At 32.2% G+C, this 22,445-nt stretch overlaps 3 protein-coding genes across 8 annotated transcripts in view; 2 read left to right on the forward strand and 1 right to left on the reverse strand.

Annotated features, from left to right (window-relative positions):
- The window catches only part of LOC125816242 (vesicle-associated protein 1-1-like), a 150,596-nt gene that overhangs the window by 60,178 nt on the left and 67,973 nt on the right, over nt 1-22,445 (reverse strand). Inside the window, exon 1 of one of the 2 annotated variants that reach the window (XM_049495826.1) lies at nt 20,535-20,538. The exons of the other annotated variant lie outside the window; for it this stretch is intronic. The gene's annotated coding sequence lies outside the window, so the exon portion shown is untranslated. Of the gene's footprint in view, nt 1-20,534; nt 20,539-22,445 lie in introns of those variants that run through there. 2 annotated transcript variants of the gene reach the window in all.
- LOC125816236 (uncharacterized) overlaps nt 1-22,445 on the forward strand; it is a 44,492-nt gene that overhangs the window by 6,157 nt on the left and 15,890 nt on the right. Inside the window, exon 1 of one of the 5 annotated variants that reach the window (XM_049495815.1) lies at nt 6,969-6,978. The exons of 2 other annotated variants lie outside the window; for them this stretch is intronic. The gene's annotated coding sequence lies outside the window, so the exon portion shown is untranslated. Of the gene's footprint in view, nt 1-6,968; nt 6,979-18,537; nt 18,626-18,716; nt 18,750-22,445 lie in introns of those variants that run through there. 2 more of the 5 variants (XM_049495818.1, XM_049495817.1) reach the window with 2 other exon arrangements.
- Nucleotides 18,532-20,139, forward strand: LOC125816579 (uncharacterized). Its single transcript, XM_049496190.1, has 2 exons — nt 18,532-19,051; nt 19,118-20,139. The coding sequence occupies exons 1-2, from the start codon at nt 18,532-18,534 to the stop codon at nt 20,137-20,139; spliced, it is 1,542 nt and encodes a 513-aa protein (XP_049352147.1).

The raw sequence follows: 22,445 nt of genomic DNA on the forward strand, positions 1-22,445 counted from the left end.
ACTCAACGATAGATTGATCCAACTTTTACTAGTACAAATGAGACGTTTTGGAAGTATAACTTCAGCAAAGAAAAAAAAAGAAATGTTGAGTTAAACAGTGAGAAGGTCAAAACCAGGTCTTTTCTCTTGCAAATTGTATGGGAAAAGTATGGTTCCTTGCTTAAAGTTTGAAACTTTTTCCCTTTGCTAGGGTTTCTTTCTTAATCCTTATGCATTTGATGTACTCTGTTGTTTAAATTGCTTGTTTCTTTGCTAATTTCATGGTTAACAAACACAAATAGCTTACTTTCCCACTAAATTTGTCATGTGATAAACTTGTTCTTTTGAGTCCATTTTGAAAATTTCTGATTGGTAATAGTGTGAAACTTTTGCTTTCGAGGGAAGAATAATATCTTGATGCTTTTGCATTTGATGAAAGTTTCCTTCTTTGCTAATATAGTGTTTCGCAACAAAAATATCTAATATTCTCATGAATTTTTTTTTTGTATTAGGGTTTCTTTGAACAAATTTTTGCTTCTTGGTTAAACTTCTAAACTTTTTAGATTTGTTAGCAAAAATATCTAATATTCTCATAATAAAGATGCTTGATTAATCCTCATACTTTTGAGTCCTTTCTTATGGATTGTGATTTTGGTACATTCAGCCTTGATAAGTGATTCCGTTTTATTTAATTTGTTGATCAGATTTTTAGTTTTCAAGATTGTTACCCTTCTCTGTGGTCATATACACTACTTCATGATGGGAACTGAAGATAAAACACTGTTTTGTTTCTGTCACTGGGGTAAAAGGAATAAGGTTCTACCTGATGGATCCATTTCGTATGGGGGAGGTATTACTGATCAGGTTACTGCAAAGACGGGCATAAAGTACAATGCTTTTGTTAATGCAGTTTTTGATCGATTAGGCATTGATCCTTCAGATAAGATGTTGCATTTTACAGTGAGGTTTGATAGGTCGGAATTGATACGGCTAAGGGACCAAGAGGGTGTCGATACTCTGTTGCAATTTAATGATGGTTATGCATCAAGTCTGGAGAAGGAGCCTTATTCTAGACCGCCACCAGGTGGCAAGAAGCCTATAATTGCATGTTATGCTCGTAGACCCAAACAGAGTCAGCCTGGAGGTCAGGATATGCCCCTTAAATCTAATATCAACGAGCAGAGAGAGCTTCCTAACCAAGGTACCTTGAAAACGACTGGGTTTCCACCTACTCAAACAGGATCCCGACAGGGTCCAGAGATATGCTCAACCAACTTCATCTGCAATGCTCAGTTGAGTAATCTAAATCACCATAAATATACACAACCAACTTCATCTGCAATACAGGAAACGTTCTGGACGCAATGTCCCTCTTGCAAAATTAGGTACAAGTTTTACAGTACTTATGTGAACAGTACCCTACGCTGTAGGAAATGCTCGAAGATTTTCGCTGCATATAATTTAGGTTGTGGAGTCAGCCTGGAGGTCAGGATGTGCCCCTTAAATGTAATCTCAACCAGCCTTCAGAGCTTCCTAACCAGGAAAAGGTAGATTGCAGAAGCAGGAAAAGGTTTAGGAAGCAGATAGTTGAATCAAGTGAAACCGATGATACTTCAATCGGTGTGGAGACAGAAGATGGAAACAATCCACCTTGTGGACAAGAAACTCAACTTGATGGCTATGACGCTAGGAGATCATCTCAGCATTGGCTACATGTTTCTAACAATGAAGGTGTTCCTGTTGATGAGAATGATTTGGCAATCCTTCTGAAGAAGGCACGGTCTAACCAATCAGCTGGCGATAGTACACTACACATTGAACCTGCTTCTTTACCCTTCAATCCAATCAAGGTGGAACACACACATGAATTTTGAACATGTTGGGTAGTAGTACACTACATATTATGGTACTCCCTCCCTCTTTTGTAATGGGACTAAAAATTTGTAACAGTCTCTCCACCTCAATTTATGGGATAATTTCTGAGTGAATCAATTTTTTTTACTTCTTTTTAAATATTTTAATTTGGTAATTATTGTGATTTATAGTAGTTTTAAAGTAATTTTAAATATATAACATATTAAAAAGATTAAGATTATGTTGGTGTGTTTTTTTTTCCTTCTTCCTAATCCCAACTTAAAAATGATTTCTCATCTCTGAAAAGTGAGGACCAAGTCTCTGTTTTAGCATGACATTAGTGTGGCGAAAATAACAAGACAAAAATTCTATACCTTTTTGGCGGATTTGGTTGAAATTGAAGATATTATAATGGATTGGAGTAGAAAATGAGTTGGGTCATGATCTGTCCAAATTTACTTTGAGCTAAAAATTGGGTTGGGTCATGACTCACCCAATTTGGCCTGGTTAATCTTAATAATTTTAACATATTGTTATTTAACTTTTATAACAACAATTTGAATTGCAACTAATTTTTTTCTATAAATGGATAGATAAATCTTAAAAGATATAAAATAGATAGTAATTCATACCTTCAATATATGAACCTACATTATATTAATGCAAATAAAGAGTCTTAAAACGAGTTGAGATTTGAAATTAAATCAATGCATCACCTTTTTCAAGAAATTGATAAAGTAATTGCTAACCGTCGTTAATTACTATTGACTTTACACACTTTTTAAAAAACTATAAATAAAACGGTAATTTTACTATTTCACCCTTTGAATATAATAAATATAATGTATTGAAAAATGTCATACAGAAATGACTATAATTAATGATAAGCATAAATTATAAACTAAATATAAAATTATTCATTGATTTCATAAACTAAATAAATATTGTTAGACATCTCAAATAATATAGTATATAACTATTGTTGAACGGAGGACTATTAATGCAATTGAGAGAGGATAAAACAGTCAACTTGACGCGCAGTAAAAAAAGAAACATTTTAACTCTTTGTGCTAGACTAGATATGAAGAGACAAACTTCACACAAAGAAAAAGAGGTTTTAGTTTGAAAAACATGGAAGAAATTAAACCACCTTCCGTTGGTTAAAATTTAACTATCTGCAGCTTCAAGGTAACTTCTTTTTTTTCCTTGTTCCATTCTCTACTCACAAATAAATGATTATGTAGAAAGGTGGGGTTTCTGTTTTGATCTTTTTGCGTTTGATGAAATTATATGCCTTAATATGCTTGTCTTCTTTGCTAATTTCATGTTTAACAAACAAAAATTGTTATTTATGGTCTCATAAACTTATTCTTTCTGTCCATTTTGAAATTTTCGGATTGGTTCAAGTTTGAAAATATTTCTTTGTTGGATTTTTTTTTACCCCTTCCCTAGAAGCTACCACATTAACTCCCCTAGGTATGACTTGAACTCACAACCTTTAAGGCTGGAAGTGATGCTTTCAAGCAATTCACTGTTTTGACCCTTTTGCATTTGATGAAATTTTCTGTTTTGAGAAAGAATTTTGTATAAAGTTCTCTTTGAACCCATTTTGAAAATTTGGTTCAAAGTTTGCAACTTTTTGATTTGTTGGGGGTTGCGTTTTGACAGCCCATTGCATTTGATGAAATCCTTCATCTTCTATGGTTGTTTAGTCGGCTTGCTGGTTTCCTGTATTTAGAATTTGGTTGTTTTCCATGTTCATGAAACTTGAGATGTACTCCCTCTATCCCTAATTACTTGTCTACTTTTGAATTGGTCAATAATTGACATAGTGAATTTATCATTTTACCTCTGTTAATTATGAAGTTGATGAATTAAAAACTTAATATTTTAAAAAAGTTCTACCTTTTTCAAAGTAATTAATTGAGGGTATAATAGGTAAAAAAAATTTGTCCTTTCTTGATTTGTCGAAATGGATAAGTAATTGAGGAGAACTAAAAAAGAAAATGTGGACAATTAATTAGGGACATATGGAGTATTTACTTAAAAAGGAAAAAAAAAATGCTTGTCTTGTACTTGAAGACGCTTGGTTAGAGCTCATGCTTTTATTTCTTGATCAGGTTTTTAACTTTCGAGATTGTTCCCTTCTCAAGAAAAGAAAAGTTTTGATGATAAATACTGTTTGAACCTCTGTGGTCATTTGTACTACTTCATGACGGGATCCGAAGATAAGACGTTGCTTTGTTTCTGTCACTGGGGCAAGAAGAATAAGGCGCTTCCAGATGGATCCACTGCATACGTGAGAGGTACTGAGCAGATTATTGTGAAGACCGGCATAAAGTACAATGATTTTGTGAATGCAGTTTTTGACCAATCAGGCATTGAGCCTTCAGATAAGTTCTTGCATTTTACAGTGAAGTTTGATTGGTCTGAATTGATACGATTGAGAGACCAAGAAGGTGTCAATGCCCTGTTACAATTTAATGATGATTCTGCTCACGTTTATGCATCACATTTGGAGGATGAGCCTTATTCTAGACCACCATCAGATGGTGTGAAAAAAGTTGAATGTATTGTTGATTCGGATTTAGAATCAGATATAATTTGTGATAGTGATTGTCATGAGATGTATGATTATCCTGATCCTGAATTCAATGATTTTGATAAGCATAGAGCACGAATTTGTGTTGCTGTTGACAAGATCTGGGCTTACTATGATAAAGCTGATGGTATGCCAAGACATTATACCCTCATCAGAAAGGTATTCTATCCTGGATTTAAAATAAAGTTCAGATTGCTCGTTCCTTATGCAGAAGATCAAAGGGAGGGCACTTGGGTCGGTGGATGCTTGCCTGTTAGCTGTGGGAAATTTAGGTGTGGGGTTACTGCATATACTTATAATCTCTTTGCATTTTCACATCAAGTGTAGTGCGTAAAAGCCAAGAGAGGTCAATACGTTGTATTTCCAAGGAAAAGGGAAATATGGGCCTTCTTCAAAGATAGGGATATTAATCGAAGCTCTAGCACAAATAATCAGAGGGAATACAAATATAAAGTAGTGGAGATTCTTTCTGAGTATGTTAAGAATGTTGGTGTCAAAGTACGTTCCTTAGATAAAGTGATTGGATTTGTTAGCCTTTTCCAGCGTGCAAGGATGACAGCAGTTGGCACATTCTTTATAAATCCAAATGAACTTCACAAGTTCTCTCATCGAATTCCCTCTTTCAATATGACTGGAACTGAACGCAAGGGTGTACCTGCAGGTTCGTTTGAACTTGATCCTTATGCTCTTCCCCTCAACCCCAATGATGTTTGGTACCCTGGAAAAGTTAAGGAATGCATGCCGTAGGACTGCAAATTCTCAGCCTGTAGAAAATGTCTTGTCTGCAGTTCTCCTTGGAAGTAGAGATAAGTCCAGTACATCTGAGAATGAGATGACATTACTGAGGCCGGGGAACTCGAAAATAAATCCATGCTACTGATGGAGAGTCTTCTATGCTCATTGACTTGGACTGAAGTTATTTATGTTTGTAATGGGACTCGAAAATGTTTTGTACCTCCTCGGTAAGCAAGCTGTTCGTTTTGTTCATCATAACAATGTAGAATCCTTAGTTTAGAGATACTCTGAGATGTTCCTCATCAATTGCTTCATTAAGACGCCAATGGCCTATTGTTCTCATCAAAATTTGCTTATCAAGAGGGATAGTCCCCTAAGTTTTTTTTAAGACTATATAATATGTATATAATCTCATACACACTATCATCTTTTTATAATTTTTAGCGCTATTATATTCAAATTAATATAAATTTAAAAATAAAAATCGCACAAAGGTCCCCAACCCATTCCGTCCCATCTCCTCAGGATGGGACGGGACGAGATGAGAGCCTTATCCTGCTAATCCCAAGATAATAGAGAGTTTCATCATGCTCAAAGAGCTTTGATAAAACATTTGATAGTGACTTAAATAAACAACAACAATAACATATCCAATATAATCTAGAGAGATTGTTTTGTGATAGACCCTCAACTCAATTTAGTGAATGTATAGTTGCAAAAAGAGGCTCTTACAAAATTAGTTTTGTGAATTTACGGTTACAAATAATTAATGTAGTAATTTGCTGGTCCAAAATAATTTTATGACTTCAATATTACAAGGAGAATAAATTTAATGCGAAATTGACTGCAGGATTAGATAGCAGTAACTTTTCTTATAGTGAAAAAGGTGAAATTTATTTTGAAGGGCAGTACTCAGTAGTAGTTGAAGTTCAATCACCTATTGAATGAAGATATAATGAAATTGAATAGGATGTTGAAATTCTTAACCCAAATTATCTGAACAAATAGCTTCTTTAAAAGTAAAATTTACTATTCTAAACATTGAATCAATGCACAAAAGATTATATGTTAAAAATCTGAAGAAAAAGATTTCACTCTTCTCCTATATAAGGCGAAAAACTTGACATAAACAAACAGGGGTTTTAGCTGAATAACCTCTTTTAGTTAAAATTTAACTATCTGCAGCTTTAGAGAAAAAAGAAAAAAATTCTACAACTCAAGGTAACATACTTTTCCCCTTGCTCTATTCTGCAACTAGTTGAGTTTTATTTTTTTGATCACCGTAGTCTCTGAGTCAGCTTTCGCTTACCTTGACTAATTTCTGAGATATCTATCACCTTCCACCCTACTGTTCTTTCTCTCTTGGTTACTCAAACCTACAATCTCAGAATTGGAGGTGGATGGTGCTCTTGTATGCTAGTCTTGTTTGCTAATTTCATGTTCCACAGAAAAAGTGGAACATATAATTCATTACTTTTTTAGCTGACATACATATATCGCCTGTCTGGTTTTTGATTCCTATATATCCTGTTTTTAGAATTTGGTTGTTTTCCAAGAACATGTATATATTTATATGTACTTAAACGAAAAATGCTTGTAATCTGGTAACTCCCTTGTTATAGTGTTTAACATTGATAAGTAACTCCCTTCAAGTTTATTTTAATTCTTGATCAGGTTTTAGTTTTCGAGATTGTTACCCTTTGAGCCTGTTCATGTGATGGGAGTTGAAAATAAAATACTGTTTTGTTATTGTCGTTGGGGCTGGACTGAGAAGGTGCTTCCAGATGGAACAACTTTGTATGTGGGAGGTAATACCCGCCAGGTTACTGTGAAAACACGCATAAAGTATAATGATTTTGTGAACACAGTTTTTGACCGACTAGGCATTGTTGATCCTTCAGATAAGATCTTGCAATTTACTGCAAAGTTTTGTAAGTCTACATTGATAGATCTGAGAGACCAAAAAGATGTCAATGCTATGTTACAATTTAATGATGGTTATGCTGATGTTTATGTATCAAGTTTGGTTAAGGAGCCTTATTCTAGACCGACATCAGGTAAGGGGAAAAATGTTGAACTTCCTGTTGTTTCCGAGTCAAAACCAAATACTACTCATGTACGAGATGATGAAAATGATTTGGCAACCCCTCTGAAGAAGGCGCGGTGCATTCAGTCAGCTGGAGATTCCCTGGAAAGATTAAATCAAAATGGAGCATATCTTCCTGAAGGGGATGTGCAGAACAACAGTTCCAAGATTGGGATATTTAACAAACAGGCTTCTAAACCGCCATCAGATGATGGAAATGTTATTGTTATTTCTGATTCAGAACCAGATACAACTCCTGATAGTACTCATCTGGTTAACAAACAGGCTTCTATACCGCCATCATTTGGTACATACTATGTAAATCCAAAAGAACTTTACAAGTTCCCTCATCGAATTCCCTCTTTCAAAATGACTGGAAATGAACGAAAGGGTGTACCTATAGGGTCGTTTGAAGTTAATCCTTATGCTCTTCCCCTCAATCCGAATGATATTTGGTACCCTGGGAAAGTAAAGGAAACTGGAAACTCTAGACCTGTAGAAAATGTTTTGTCAGCAGTTCCCTCTGGAAGTAGAGATAAGTTGAGGACCTCTGAGCATGCTTCGACATCTCTGATGACTGGAAACTTGAACGGCGTCCATGCTGCTAATGGAGAGTTCCCTATGAGCACTGATTTGGAACTGAAATTATGGTTTGGTGAGACTCAAAAGTGAATTGATCCTCATCAGTTTCTTGGTTGGTGAATGGGACTTCAAATAATGTTGGATAGTCTCTTAGCTTTTGTTAAGACTCCTATTATATAAAAGTACTCAATATTATTATCCTTTTAACCAAAAAACAAAGAATATAATAAATACCATGTAGCTTTGCCCCCAAAAAAACAAAGAATATAATAAATACTATGTAGCTTGCAAGGAGCTAACTTGTTCAATTTGTCCTGTTTCAAATTTTGTTTTATTGCGAGTTTTTATTTCCTCTATCCACCTTGTATTATTTTGGCGATGGACGTTAAGAGAGTAACTTTCGTAAGCTAATCCAAACAGGCATTTAGTTATTATTGATGTTTGAAAAAAATATAGAGTATTGTTAATCACTTATATTTGGGTTAAAAAGTAAAAAAATAAACTAAAAGATAAAAATGATATGACCACTTCTAGCTTTTAGCACATAAGTTATTCTGTTCATTTTTACTTGTCAGTTATTCAAAAAAAATATTTGTAGACAAATTTTTTTCTTCCATATTCTACCTTGAGCATTAATTACATATTTTTTTTCAAATCATTTTCTAAGACCAAATTTTAAACAATAATTAATAGTAATATTGTGTTTAAATAGTCATGACAATAAGCATTATTTTCTTAATGGCTATATCAAATTCAAATGTAACAAAAATAAAATAATTAATATATATATATATATATATTACTATATAAGAAGAGGGAAAAACTATTCACCACAAGTCAACATGTGTTCCAATAAGAAGAGGGAATAACCAATATATTTATAAAAAGAAATGAAATATAAAATAAAATGAAGAGAGTATTGGTTTTTCAAAATGGAAAAGGACAAAACACATATAAAATTAAAAGACATATAAAAAAAAGTTGGTTTAACTCTCAAACATAAAAAGTAACATATGTTATTAAAAACTTTAATAAAAAGTACTATAATTTACAATAAATAATAACTTAAAATATCTACAAGACAACAAAAAAAAGACTAATTTTTGTACTGCTTCTGTCACATAAATTAGGATTGGGATGATTTTAAAATTTTAATTTTGGTTATACATTATAAAATAGCCGAAAAATTGAATGATATAATTTTTAAAAAAATTACCGAATGAATCGTCCTATCGATAACCCTAATGTTACTCTACTCTGTTTATTTTTACTTAAATTTAGAAAGATATGCTTCATTTCTACCCTCAATCTTATCGCTACATTTATTTGCTATTTAAAATTGAAATTAAAAAGACAAATGACAAATAAGTTTCTATATTCGCTCACTTATGAGCAAAATATATTATAACAATCTTTACTAATTTTATAACAATACATAAACTATACTCTCTCCGTCCCATATTAGATGGGCACTTCCAACTTTACACGGTGATTAAGAAATCATTAATAAATTGGAAGACTTCACCATTTTGCCCTTTGTTTATATTAATGCACATTGAAATGAGTTACAAAAAATACACATACAATATAGGAATGGTCATATTAATTGTAGGGGTAAAATGGAAAAGAATTAATTGAGCAACTTACAAAAATGACTATAGTTGTAGGGTTATTGAAGTTCAGTAGCTATAAGTATGCTATTTATAAAAAATGACTACATTTTATGTCTTAATCTTGCTGTATATTTGTATTTTTTTTCAATTTTTTTTATTCATACAATGATACAATTATAATTACAATGCACTAAATAAGGTAATCTCTTGTTATAGTAATAGAATGCCCCCTAATTACGTTTCTAAAACTCTCAACTTTCCATAATTAAATTAAAAACTAATGATTACGTCCCTATCCACTTGGATTCCAACTAAAACTTAATTAATAATTAATATTAAATTAACAACTAATTTTACCTTATGAATACACCTATATCATATAGGAGTGCCCATGTTATTAAACAAAATTTAGATACAGTGGACAATTCAGAATTAAGAAAATGGAAAATAATACAATGTGAGTATCCAAGTATATAAGTATTTTACTATATAAAAAATTGAAACGCCAACAAAACTCAATTTTTTTTTCTCATGTTTACTATTATATATATATATACACACACAATTGATAACTCAAGTATTTGTTTATACAAAAATAATGTAATTATGTATCAAAATATACTTGTATCACCTGGTCAACCTTTCAACTTGTGTTAATATTTCAATACATTGGGACAATCCAAAAAAAATGACAAGTGGATATAATACAATACAAGTATCCAAATATATAAGTATTTCACTATATAAAAAAATGAAAATCAGACAATCCTCAAACTCTTTTTGCTCACGTTCTTCATGTAATACATATGAATACAACTAATGAACTCATCAACCTTTCAACAAGATGTATACAAATACAAATTTCATATAAACGAGAAAAAATGCAAATAGAGGATATTTGATGAAGATATGTCATGAAAATTGCTCATGAAAATCAAGTAAAGAATTGTGAATTGGAAGAAAATTGGAGAAAAAATTGGTGATATTGAAAGAGAAATAGCAAAGAGGGTAAACATGGGAGTAAAGCACCGTAAATCATGTTTGACTGGTATTAATTAGGCATGTAAAATTATCTTTGCTATTTAATGAATATTTATATCCATATATAATCTTTTTTTAAATAAAAAAACAGATTATGAATGTAATATTGACTTTGCTATTTAACATTTAATTATATCCATAAAACATAAAAAAGAATGAACTATAGCCATTTACCTTAAATATATATTGATGTTTGCTATATTCTGTAGTTTTTCCTTAATAATTCTATCCTAATTTAATAAGTGCTCAAATAATATGAAAAAAATATTTTTAGTAAGATTCTCATCTAATATGGGATGGAGAGAGTAACAATATAACTTTATTAATATTGGGCCTGAACAGCGCCCGGACTTTCTTTACTAGTATATATATAAAAACAAAGTATTTTTTAAAAGTCAATCCAAACTCGGCCGTCCTTAGAAAGCCAATGAAAAGCTCAATAGAGAAACGATTCATTCTTGTCCTAGAAAATAAAATAACTAGAAGATGCTAAGGTACAAATATCACATTAAAAAGGAGGAAAAAAGTAAAAACTATCATTAATGAAAATGGTAAAAAAAAAATGTCTTTAATCAATGTAAACTTGAAGAAAAATATCCTCAGTTAATAGTTTATTTGAAAAATACAATTAACGTTAATAGTTTGATCCGAAAATTTTCATATTATTACTTAATAGATCAAAAATGTCCTTTATATATATATAGAGAGAGATATTTTAAGAACACTTTTTTTTTTCAAATGATGATTTTTAATTAGAAAATATTTATCCTATTTCAATTCGGGAAAAAAATTAAAAAACTAAAATATTCTATTTTAATAAGAATTTTTTTTATCAATGTCTAAATGAAATTAATGATGGGTTATTATGATCTTATATATATGACCTATTTTATCAGGTGCATGGAGTTATTCAAAATAGTTAAAATGAGATTAAGAAGAAAAAAAATTATTTACAATTTATTTATTAGTAAGAGTGGTTATTTTCTTTAAAAAAAAAAGAAACAAAAATTTGGGTTCTTAATAGTAATATTTTATTAGGAACAAAATATGTCTAAAAAGAAAAATATATTATTAAATTTATTAGAAAAAAATATTTTTGACCCATCAAGTAATAATAAAGATATTTTTTAATCAAATTATTAATAGTAAGAGCACTTTTAAACCAAACAATTGATAAAAAATATTTTGAACCAAACTATTAATTTAGGATACTTTTATTCAATTTAATATAATTTAAGAATATTTTTTTTTGACTCTTTTCCATTTTAAAAAGAGGTTTTTTTTTATATCAAAATCATGCTTATGTTAATATCTAAGCATTGTAGCTTCAAGATAGCTTGTTATCCTTCCTTCCCTCCTCCATTTTACTAGAGTGTGTGAAAACTGAATCGACCAATAAATTGAATAATTTTTTAATTTATATTCCTATTGGGTATAAGATTTTTTTGATGATTTTATGAAAAAAATTGTTGAGTTATCCGTTTGATTTTGGCTTTTTAATATTAGGTTATTGGGTAAACAGATAACCCATCAAGACTATATATAATAATTTACTACTTTACACATACATAAATATTAAATATTAGTATTATTGGTTGGTAATGGAGCGTAAGGTTGTGCATCAGTCGGTTTGGTTCGGTTTAATGGTTTTCGATTTTTAAATATGTTAAACCAATAACCAAACCAATAAGATATTTTTATCGGTTTTTCGTTTATTGGGTTTTTGGTTTAGCCAATAAGAAAATACTTATAAAACAAATATATCACTTTTCTAATAAATTTGATGCGAAAACACAATAATGTAACTTTACAAATGCTCATAAAATAGAAACAATAATAACAAACATGAAAAGAACTATACAAGCGTAACACAAAGAGAAATTAAGAGGAATATGGTTCTTATTTTAGATTTTAACGTTTTTTATAATGTGAAATTGTGAACTCAGAGTCAATGTGAAATGTGAGTTAAAGGCTAAAGGACAAAGATAGTAAATAGTAAGGTATTGAGATTAATATATAATATTCATGTACAAGTAAAGTAGTAAATTACTAGTCTTAATGGGTTATCGGTTTATCCAATAATCCAATATTAAAAACCAATACCGAACCTATAACCCAATAATTTTTTTTTATAAAACCATTAAAAAACTGTTAACCCAATAACCCAATAATACTTTTATCGATTCGATTTATCGGTCGGTTCGATTTTTGCACACCCCTTATAGAGCGGGACAGGACAAATTTTTCCTCAACTATTAGAAATTGGAAGATAGAAACTTGAGAAGAAAGTTTTCTTGTTATTTTCATCTGTACATTACTCCTATTTATACATCTCTATGTAGATAATGAATAAAATTAAAGGAAAAGTAGTATTTACACTTGTCCTATTATTACTAGTCTAGGAATAACAATTCGTACTAGGTATATTCTTTTGTGTGCTGATCATGAGCATTGCTACAGCTGGAAATAGGGACAGCTGGATGGTGAAGATTGTGCCCAGTACATCTTTGATCAATGGTCCTCGGTGTTCCATGTGTTTGTGCAAGATGGTTATCAAACAATTGATTTTGGGACAACATATTCGACTTCTCCGAAACTTCTCTTTTCTCTGGAATTTCTTTCTTCTTTTTCATTCTTTCTTCCAAATTTCTGTGTTAATTAGCTTGTACTCCAATATCAACCCACAAAATTTAAATATGCCCCGCCAAGCATAGGATTTTTCATTTTAACTTTTTGTTTTATCGAATATTGGTTTGGTCATTTTAAAATGGGCTAATAAAATGATTTTTCTATCGAATATCGATTTTTAAATTACTAATTCACTATCAAATCTATAAGATATCGATTGGTTTGGTAACGGATTAACAATTATCGGATGGTTATCGGGTGGTGTATCGGCTAACCTCTAATCTCTATGATACCTTTTTTTTATGAACACACCTTAAAAAAAGATGACTTTTAAGCAGTAACAAGATCAAATGGATAAATTGATCCAGATTTTCCAACTGGTTGTTTCATTTTCATTGTCTAAAGGAAGCATCTTTGTCAATGACTTGATAAATAGATGCAGACTTTTCATGTACAGTGCTTTTCTAAGTTTGTTGACTTTTTTTTTTTTTGGTTTGCCGCTCGGTGTCCGGAGTCGACAATGGAGCTTTGACTAAATTCGAATCGCGCTCTGCAGGGCCCATTCGGGGTGACACTCCCAACAAAATTTTCTCCATACCCAGACAGTTTGTTGACTTGTTCTCTATTCTTTAAAGCAAAATAGATAATTATAGAAAAGTAAATAGGTTTTCATGGCTTTATGTCTTTAGTCTTTGGGAGTTAGGACTAATAAAAGAAAGACATATAATTACTCTTACCATGGTAAAATATTGAATGATGCTAATATGACTAGAATAAAAATGTAAGTCTGGTAACTCTTAACGGGTTAATGATTTACTTGATAAGGAAATTGAATAGTTAATTATAAAATATTAATCCATTCCCCAACCATTTATTTGATAATTCAATACTAATAAGCCAATTTTATGGTTGATTTATTGGTTACGGTTCGATTTTGAACACCCCTACGCAAACCCGCAAAGAATCTCTTTTAAAAAAATCAACACACTCCGCCCCGCAAATCGCACAAGCCTAAACCTGCCCCTCCCCATTGCCATCCCTATACGAAATGCCAAAATCTAACATAAAAACCCTATTCCTTTTCATTTCTCTGTGATAAACTAGTAAACTTATAAAAGTGGGACGACCACGGCGGCGACAATGGCGAGAGTCGTGAATTGTGAGTATTTGCTATCCTTTTATTACAATAAATAGAAATCTTGCACAAATTGAGTAATTTATTAACTCCTTCCTTTGATTTCTCTTCATCTCTAATCTCTACCCTTTTCTGATTTCTCCTCTTCTCCCTACTCAATTCCTTATAAAATCTGAATTCGCCGATAAATAGTATAATCGACCTGAATCAAACACCCCAATTAGGGTTAAATTTTATGAACACTTTTATTGATTAAATTGAAAATCAAATTGTTAATGATTGAAAAATCGATAAATAAAAAATGATAAGAATTATTTTATTGATTTAATTATTAATTTAGCATATTTAAATTATAAATCTAAATCAAATCAATAATACATAAAAACGAACCAATCATACGTACCCTTATTCTCTACTCACAAATATATGCAGTAGATTGATCCAACTTTTATTAGTACAAATGATGCGTTTTTGAAGTATTAGTTCACAAAAGAAGTGAAAAGGTCAAAAAGTACTGTTCCTTGCTTAATGTTTGAAACTTTTTTCCTATGCTGGGGTTTCTATCTTGATCCTTTTGCAGATGATGTACTCTGTAGTTTAAATTACTTGTTTCTTTGCTAATTTCATGGTTAACAAACACAAATAGCTAATTCCCATTTAAATTGTCATGAGATAAACTTATTCTTTGAGCCCATTTTGAAATTTTCTGATTGGTGATAGTTTGAAACTTTCGCTTTTGTGGGCATAATAATATCTTGACCGTTTTGCATTTGGTGAAACTTTCCTTCTTTGCTAATATAATGTTTCACAGCAAAACAGTTAGTATTCTCATGATTTTTTTTTTTGGTATTAGGATTTCTTTGAACTCAGTTTGGAAGTTTCTGATTCTTGGTTAAACTTCTCAACTTTTTAGATTTGTTAGCAATATCTAATGTTTTCATAATTAAGATGCTTGGTTAATCCTTATTCTTTTGAGTCCTTTCGTATGGATTGTATTTTTAGTACATTCAGCTTTGATAAGTGATTCTGTTTTATTTTATTTTATTTGTTGATCAGGTTTTTAGTTTTCAAGATTGTTACCCTTCTCTGTGGTCATATACACTACTTCATGATGGGAATTGAAGATAAAACACTGCTTTGTTTCTGTCACTGGGGCAAAAGGAATAAGGTTCTACCCGATGGATCCATTTCATATGGGGGAGGTATTACTGATCAGGTTGTTGCAAAGACGGGCGTAAAGTACGATGATTTTGTGATTGCAGTTTTTGACCGCTTAGGTATTGAACATTCAGATAAGATGTTGTTTTTTACAGTGAAGTTTGATAGGTCAGAATTGATACGGCTGAGGGACCAAGAAGGTATCGATACTCTGTTGCAATTTAACGATGATTATGCTCACGTTTATGCATCAAGTCTGGAGAAGGAGCCTGATTCTAGGCCTCCATCAGATTGCACGAAAAAAGTTGAACATATTATTGCTTCTGATAAACAACCAGATACTACTCCGGTAGGTGATGATCTGAATGGTAATAAGTGTGGAGTTTTATCCAAAACTGCTGTAGGAAAGCTACCACCTCATCAGGATAATCAAGAACCATTTGTCGGGCAAAACAATATTCAAAATGATTCCAATGCTCTGTCCCATCATCGAAATTACCATCGACATAAACAACTAACTTCATCTGGAATCCAGGAAACGTTCTGGAGAAAGTGTGACACTTGCAACACTTGGTACATGTGTGATAGGAATGATGCCAATCGTGCTCTACGCTGCAAGACATGTACTACCTTTGATTTAGGTTCTCAGGGTGCTGCTTGTAGACCGAAACAGAGTCAGCCTGGAGGCCAGGATAAGCCCCTTGAATCTAAGCTCAACAAGCCTTTAGAGCAGAGAGAGCTTCCTAACCAAGGAATCTCGAGAATGACAGGGGGCAGCGCTGGGTTTCCACCTACCCAAACAGGATCCCAACAGGTCGCTGCAACGACAAAGGTGGATTACAAAAGCAGGAAAAGGTATCGGAAGCAGATAGCTGAATCGAGTGAAAGTGATGATACTTCAATCAGTGTGGATTCAGAAGAGTTGGAAAGGGAAATGGACAGAATCCCCCTGCTGGACAAACTATTTAGAGCTAGTAAACCTTGAAAGTGCAAGGTGGGGGGTGTGGCGCGGGTGAATTGGTCCTTTTTGATTTTCTTTTCTTTAGTCGACTAGCTATGCAAGTGCATAGAATGAAAGTGACACCAAATGTTTTTATACTGGTTGGGATCCGGAATGGATCTTAATCTAGGCCCCTTGGGTTGCAAGGGTGTTCTCTTCTAGACTTGAGTATCTTGATGAGTATAGCTCCTATGTCTACACTCTGTTTTTCTCTCTTCTTTCTCTTTTGATACAATGCCTTATCAACAATATTTTTTTTTCTCTTCACGTTTTTGAGTACATGATAAAACTGCTAGGTAATACAATGCTTAATAAAAGTAGAGAAGAGAAGGTGAGATGATTCAGACGATTTGTATATGTTCTTCTTCCTTCAATGACCTTATTTTAGTAGTAGCTGAATGCTAAAGGTCCTTTGAGAAGAGCTTACAACTCAAGAGTTTTGATCCTTGGAAAAAGGAGATGATTGATCTTATTCCAAGAAAAAGGTTGTAGGCTAATCAATTTCAGTGATTTTGATTGCTGCTTCCTTGAATCGATTTCCAGTACTGCTTTAGTTTTTTTTGATTCCTTTATTGTACTATCCTTTATTGGTTTGAATCAAAAAAGAATATGCATGATTGCTTCCTTGTAGAGAACATGCTTTCTTCCTTAAAAGATTTTCAACTGATTTCCTTCTTTATCTCTTGTATCTTTAATTGATTCCGACCAATTACAGATCTTTGGTGTTTGCTTTCATAACTAGCTTATTTGGTTGATAGGCTTGATTTTGTTTCAAATTTTGTTTCATTGTGAGATGTTTTTTTTTGTAACGTAGATTTAACATTTCCGCTAATGTTGAAGATTATAACGTAGACCTTAGAAAAGATTGTTTTAGTGTTTTCTTCCCCTCCTTCCAAATCCCAACTCAAAAAAGATTTGTCATCCCTGAAAAATGAGGACAACATGACTAACTGTGTCACAAAAATAAGAGGATGGAGAACTCCATACTTGTATCCTATTTTTTTCATTAGTCTAAATGCATTACTCCCTCCGTCCCATGATAACTGATCACTTTCCATTTTACATGGTACTTAGGAAATTATAACTAGAAGTCTAGAATGATCAATTTGACTAATTTACCCTTTATCCATATTGGTGAATATCAATATAATTTATGATGACATAGGGGATACAAAAGGTATAAGTACTCAAAGTGGGTGAGAGCAAAGAGTACAAAAGAGTAATTAAACATTTAATGAACTTTTTGGAAGGACGAATTCTAGAAACTTTAATTTTGTTTAAGCTTCCAAAGAGAAATTATTGGAACATTAAGCATGATGATATGATATTAATTATAGGGGTAAAATGAGAAAATTTAATAATTTTATTTTGATTTAGTACGTGATCAAATAATTTGACACAAATATTTTTAGAAAGGTGATCGGTTAATATGGGACAGAGGGAGTACCTTTTTCAAGAAATTGACAAAGTAATTCTAACTGTTAATTAATGCAATTACCTTTTTAAGCCAATGAAATCTCAAAGAGAAACGATTCAATCTTTTACTAGAAGATACCAAGGGACAAATTTCACATAAAAAAATGGGAGATTTTAGTTTGAAAAGCATGGTAGAAAAACATCCTTTGGTAAATATTTAAGCATCTGCAGCTTCAGGGTAACGTTTTTTTCCACTTGTTCCATATTTGTGAGTATACAGTGTTGTAAGTTTTTTTCTTCACTGCAAACTTATTCGTTGTGCCCATTTTGAAATTTTCTGATTAGTTGAAGTTTGAAACTTTTGCATTATATGAAATTCTAAGGCTTATTATGCTTTCCTTCTTTTCTAATTTCATTTTCCTCAGCAAAAAAATATCTAATGTTCTCATGAAATTTTCTGATTCATGTTTTAAGTTTGAAACTTGATATTATGTTGGGGATTCCCTTTTGACGCCCTATTGCATTTGATGATATTCTGTGTCTTATACAATCGTCATCTGTTTTTAATTTATGTATTATGATGATATGATGGACTCCCTTTAGATTTACTTTTTTTGTTGATCAGGTTTTTAGTTTTTGAGGTTGTTTCCCTTCTCAGCGAAAAAGGAAGGAAGGTTTTGAAGTGTTCATATACATTACTTTATGATGGGAACTGAAGATAAAGCACTGTTTTGTTTCTGTCATTGGGGTAAGAAGAATAAGGTGCTTCCAGATGGATCCACTTCGTATGTGGGAGGTATTACCCGTCAGGTTATTGCAAAAACAGGCATAAAGTATAATGATTTTGTGAATGCAGTTTTTGAACGATTATCAATTGATCGTTCAGATAAGATCTTACATTTTACTGTGAAGTTTGATAGGTCCCAATTGATACAGCTGAGCGACCAAGAAGATGTCAACACTCTATTACAATTTAATGATGGTTTTGCACATGTTTATGCATCAAGTTTCGAGATGGAGCCTTATTCTAGACTCCCGTCAGTAGGTGCAAAAAAAATTGAACCTATTGTTGTTCCTGATGTAGAACCAGATACTAATCCTGTACACGATGATGAGAATGATTTTGCAAGCTCTCTGAATAAGGCAGAGTCTGACCAGTCAGCTGGAGACAGTAAACCTCAACAGAAAGAAGTTGTTGATGCTGATGATCAAAATCATGCTAGTGTAACTATGTTATGGATAAATTCAGTGAAAAGATTAAATCAAAATGGAGCGGGTCTTTCTGAAGGGATTGTGCAAAATGATTGTACTTCTAATGTTGGGACAGTTAATGAACAGGTTTCTAGATCGCCAACAGGTGGTACGGAAAAAGTTGAACTTATTGTTGATTCTGATTCAGAATCATATACAAGTTCTGATAGTGATCCTCCTGAGATCATGTATTACTATCCTAATACTGAATTCAGTGATTTTGACAAGCATAAAACTGAAAATTGCTTTGCAGTTGATCAGATCTGGGCTGTGTATGATACACTTGACTTTATGCCAAGATTCTATGCCCACATTAGGAAGGTATCCGGTCCTGAATTTAAGATAAAGCTCAGATGGCTCGAACCTCATCCAGAAGAAGATCAAAGGGAGGAGTGCGCATGGATCACGGCAGACTTGCCTGTTGGCTGTGGGAAATTTAGAGTTGGGAATACTTATTATACTAATGATGGAGTTATTTTTTCTCATCAAGTGCAGTGCGTGATGGGAGTGAGAGGTATGTACATTGTATATCCTAGGAAAGGCGAGACGTGGGCCCTTTTCAAAGATTGGGATATTCGTTGGAGCTCTGATCCAGAAAATCATAGGAACTACAAGTATGAAATTGTGGAGATTCTTTCTGATTATGTTGGGGATATTGGTATTAAAGTTGGTTACCTAGATAAAATGACCGAATTTCTGAGCCTTTTCCAGAGAACAAAGCGAACTGAAGTTGGTATATTCTTTGTAAGGCCAAAAGAAAATTACAAGTTCTCTCATCAAATTCCCTCTTTCAAAATGACTGGAACAGAACGAGAGGGTGTACCTAGTGCATCATTTGAACTTGATCCGGCCTCTTTACCCCTCAGTGCAGATGACATTTGGTACCCGGGGAATGTTAAGGAAGTGCGCAGGACTATAAATTCTGAACCTGTAGAAAGTGTTTTATCTGCAGTTTCCACTGGAACTAGTGGTAAGTTTGATAATGCGAAGACATCTCTGAATTCAGGGGACTTGGAAGGCATCCATGACGAGTCTCTATATTCATTGACTTGGAGCTGAAACTAAGGTCTTATGGGACTCAAAAATGAGAAATTTTCCTTTGTCAGTTTATGCCCATTAACACATTGTTCATATCAGTTTATTGCTAGATGATTAAGCTGGACGTTAACGTAGCTATAGGGAGGGCAACAAGGCAGCAGACGCAGTAGCACACATGAATCTATAGTTTTTGGAAGAAGTTGTGTATTATGATACCCCTCTCCCTTTTGTACACCCAAAACTATCAGTGGAATGAATTTCATGTTTGCACCAGCAGCTATTATCATAAATTTTCCCTATGCTGTAAGTCTGGTGAATGAATTTGTTTCCCGGATGGTTGCTCAAAGCCTGGAACATGTCATGAGGATATTATAAACTGATAAAATTGTTCTTTTATAAGGCATATGTCGAGTTAATATCTTAAAAGGTTATTGAACTATGCGAAATTATCTAGCAAAGTCATTAAACTTTGTTTTATATTAATAAAATCACTCAGCTTAAGATATTTATCTACAAAAATCACCTAACTACATTTATCATTAAAATAAATTTGGCATAGCAAAATAAATTATTTTTTAATGTCATATAAATTACATGGATCCAATAAATAAATATATAAAAAAAACATTTTGTCCCGCTTATCAGTACTCCTGTTCTTTTTTTTGTTATCAAATTTTGGATATGAAATTCAAACTCATAAAAGATCCAATATCACATTACACTTAGCTAGCAAATATATGCAATGAAATTCTATAAATCGCATTAGCCATTAGGGTTGCACATTATTACTTGTATTTTGACGTATACATTATTACTCATTTACTTGAATCAACATATATGTACTGGAGTATCTAACTAAAGTAACCAATATATAATGATCACTTTAATTAAAAAATAATAAATAATCTTCTACGAACAGTGGCTCAAAATGTAGAAATTGAAAATTGAAGCAATGTGGGTATAAGTCGAATTTATACTGGGCGAGCCGATTAAAAAATACTTATAAAATTTTAATTTGTGGGATTCAAATTTATATGGTAAAAAATATATATTTATCATGTCAGATGTACCTCAATGATAAATTAAGGAGATCTTTTAAAATTTTGTTTATTTGTAATGAGGTCCATATTTACATGGCATATTAAAATAATTTATTTTGTCATGTCAAATTTATTTTAATGTTGAGTGATTTTTAAAGATAAAAGCTTTAAGTTGAGTGATTTTATTGATATAAAATAAAGTTCAATGACTTTACTAAATAATTTCTCATAGTTCAATGACCTTTTAAGATATTAACTCACATATATCTTAGCAATCTAAGTTTGAGGGGCGTATCTAAGTTTAGTTAGTTAAGTAGAGGGGTGTTTTTAAACTGTCAATAGTTCGAAAGGACTAATAATATGTACCAAGTTTTAAAATATTTTCAATACTTCTTCCAACCCAAGTATTTAAGTCTTTAAGTTAATTAACAACCCACCTCCATAATAATAATCCTACAGTATTAAATAATAGTAGAGAGAAGAAAAGCGGCTTTGGAAAAGAGCAGAGGCGGCGGTCAGTAGAGAATAAAAACAACGCTACTGGTTCTGTGTTATTTAAGTAGAAGAAAAAAACTAAAGCTAGAGAGAGAGAGGTGATACACAAAAGAGATGCGAAAACAACAATATATTCAGTGAAATTTCACAAGTAAGATCCGGATAAGATAGAACTTAAGCAGACTTTAGAGGCGGACCCACATGCACCCGGCAACTTTTAAATTTTTTCGTATATATATGTATAGATAGTCTATAAAAGGATAATATATTTAAGGGAAAATTGTATAAAATAGCAAACTATTAATTCAAATTAAATGTTATAACTATTCTACTTTTTACCTCGATAAATTAATCAACAATGATTATGTTTTAGGGTTTAGAATAAAAACGATTACATTTTGCATATCAAGGACCATAACAGTTCAAACCTCATACATTAATGTAATGACTTAAAAGAATTAAGCTTGGTCCATTTAAAACAAGTTAACATTTAAATCCCTAACTAATTTCCCACAAACTACTTAAGTATTAAGTTAACAACCCACTCTCATAACAATAATAATAATAGTAGGGAAAGTTGTAGTAAAGAAAAGGAAAGCAGCTTTGGCAAAAAGAAGAGGAGGCAGTCAGTTGAGTATAAAAACAACGCTGCTGGCTCCAAAGTCCAAACCAAACGAAAGAGTCGAGGGCAGATTCGTTGGAAGCAAATTGGAATTATTCGGCAAAAGTATTGTGAGTAATAATTTCTCCATAGTTGATTTTCAACCATAGCATGTTTTAGATTTGTCTTTC

The sequence above is a fragment of the Solanum verrucosum genome, unplaced genomic scaffold, assembly GCF_900185275.1.
Source record: "Solanum verrucosum unplaced genomic scaffold, falcon-dt-bn FXZP01000261.1, whole genome shotgun sequence".
Lineage (NCBI taxonomy): Eukaryota > Viridiplantae > Streptophyta > Magnoliopsida > Solanales > Solanaceae > Solanum > Solanum verrucosum.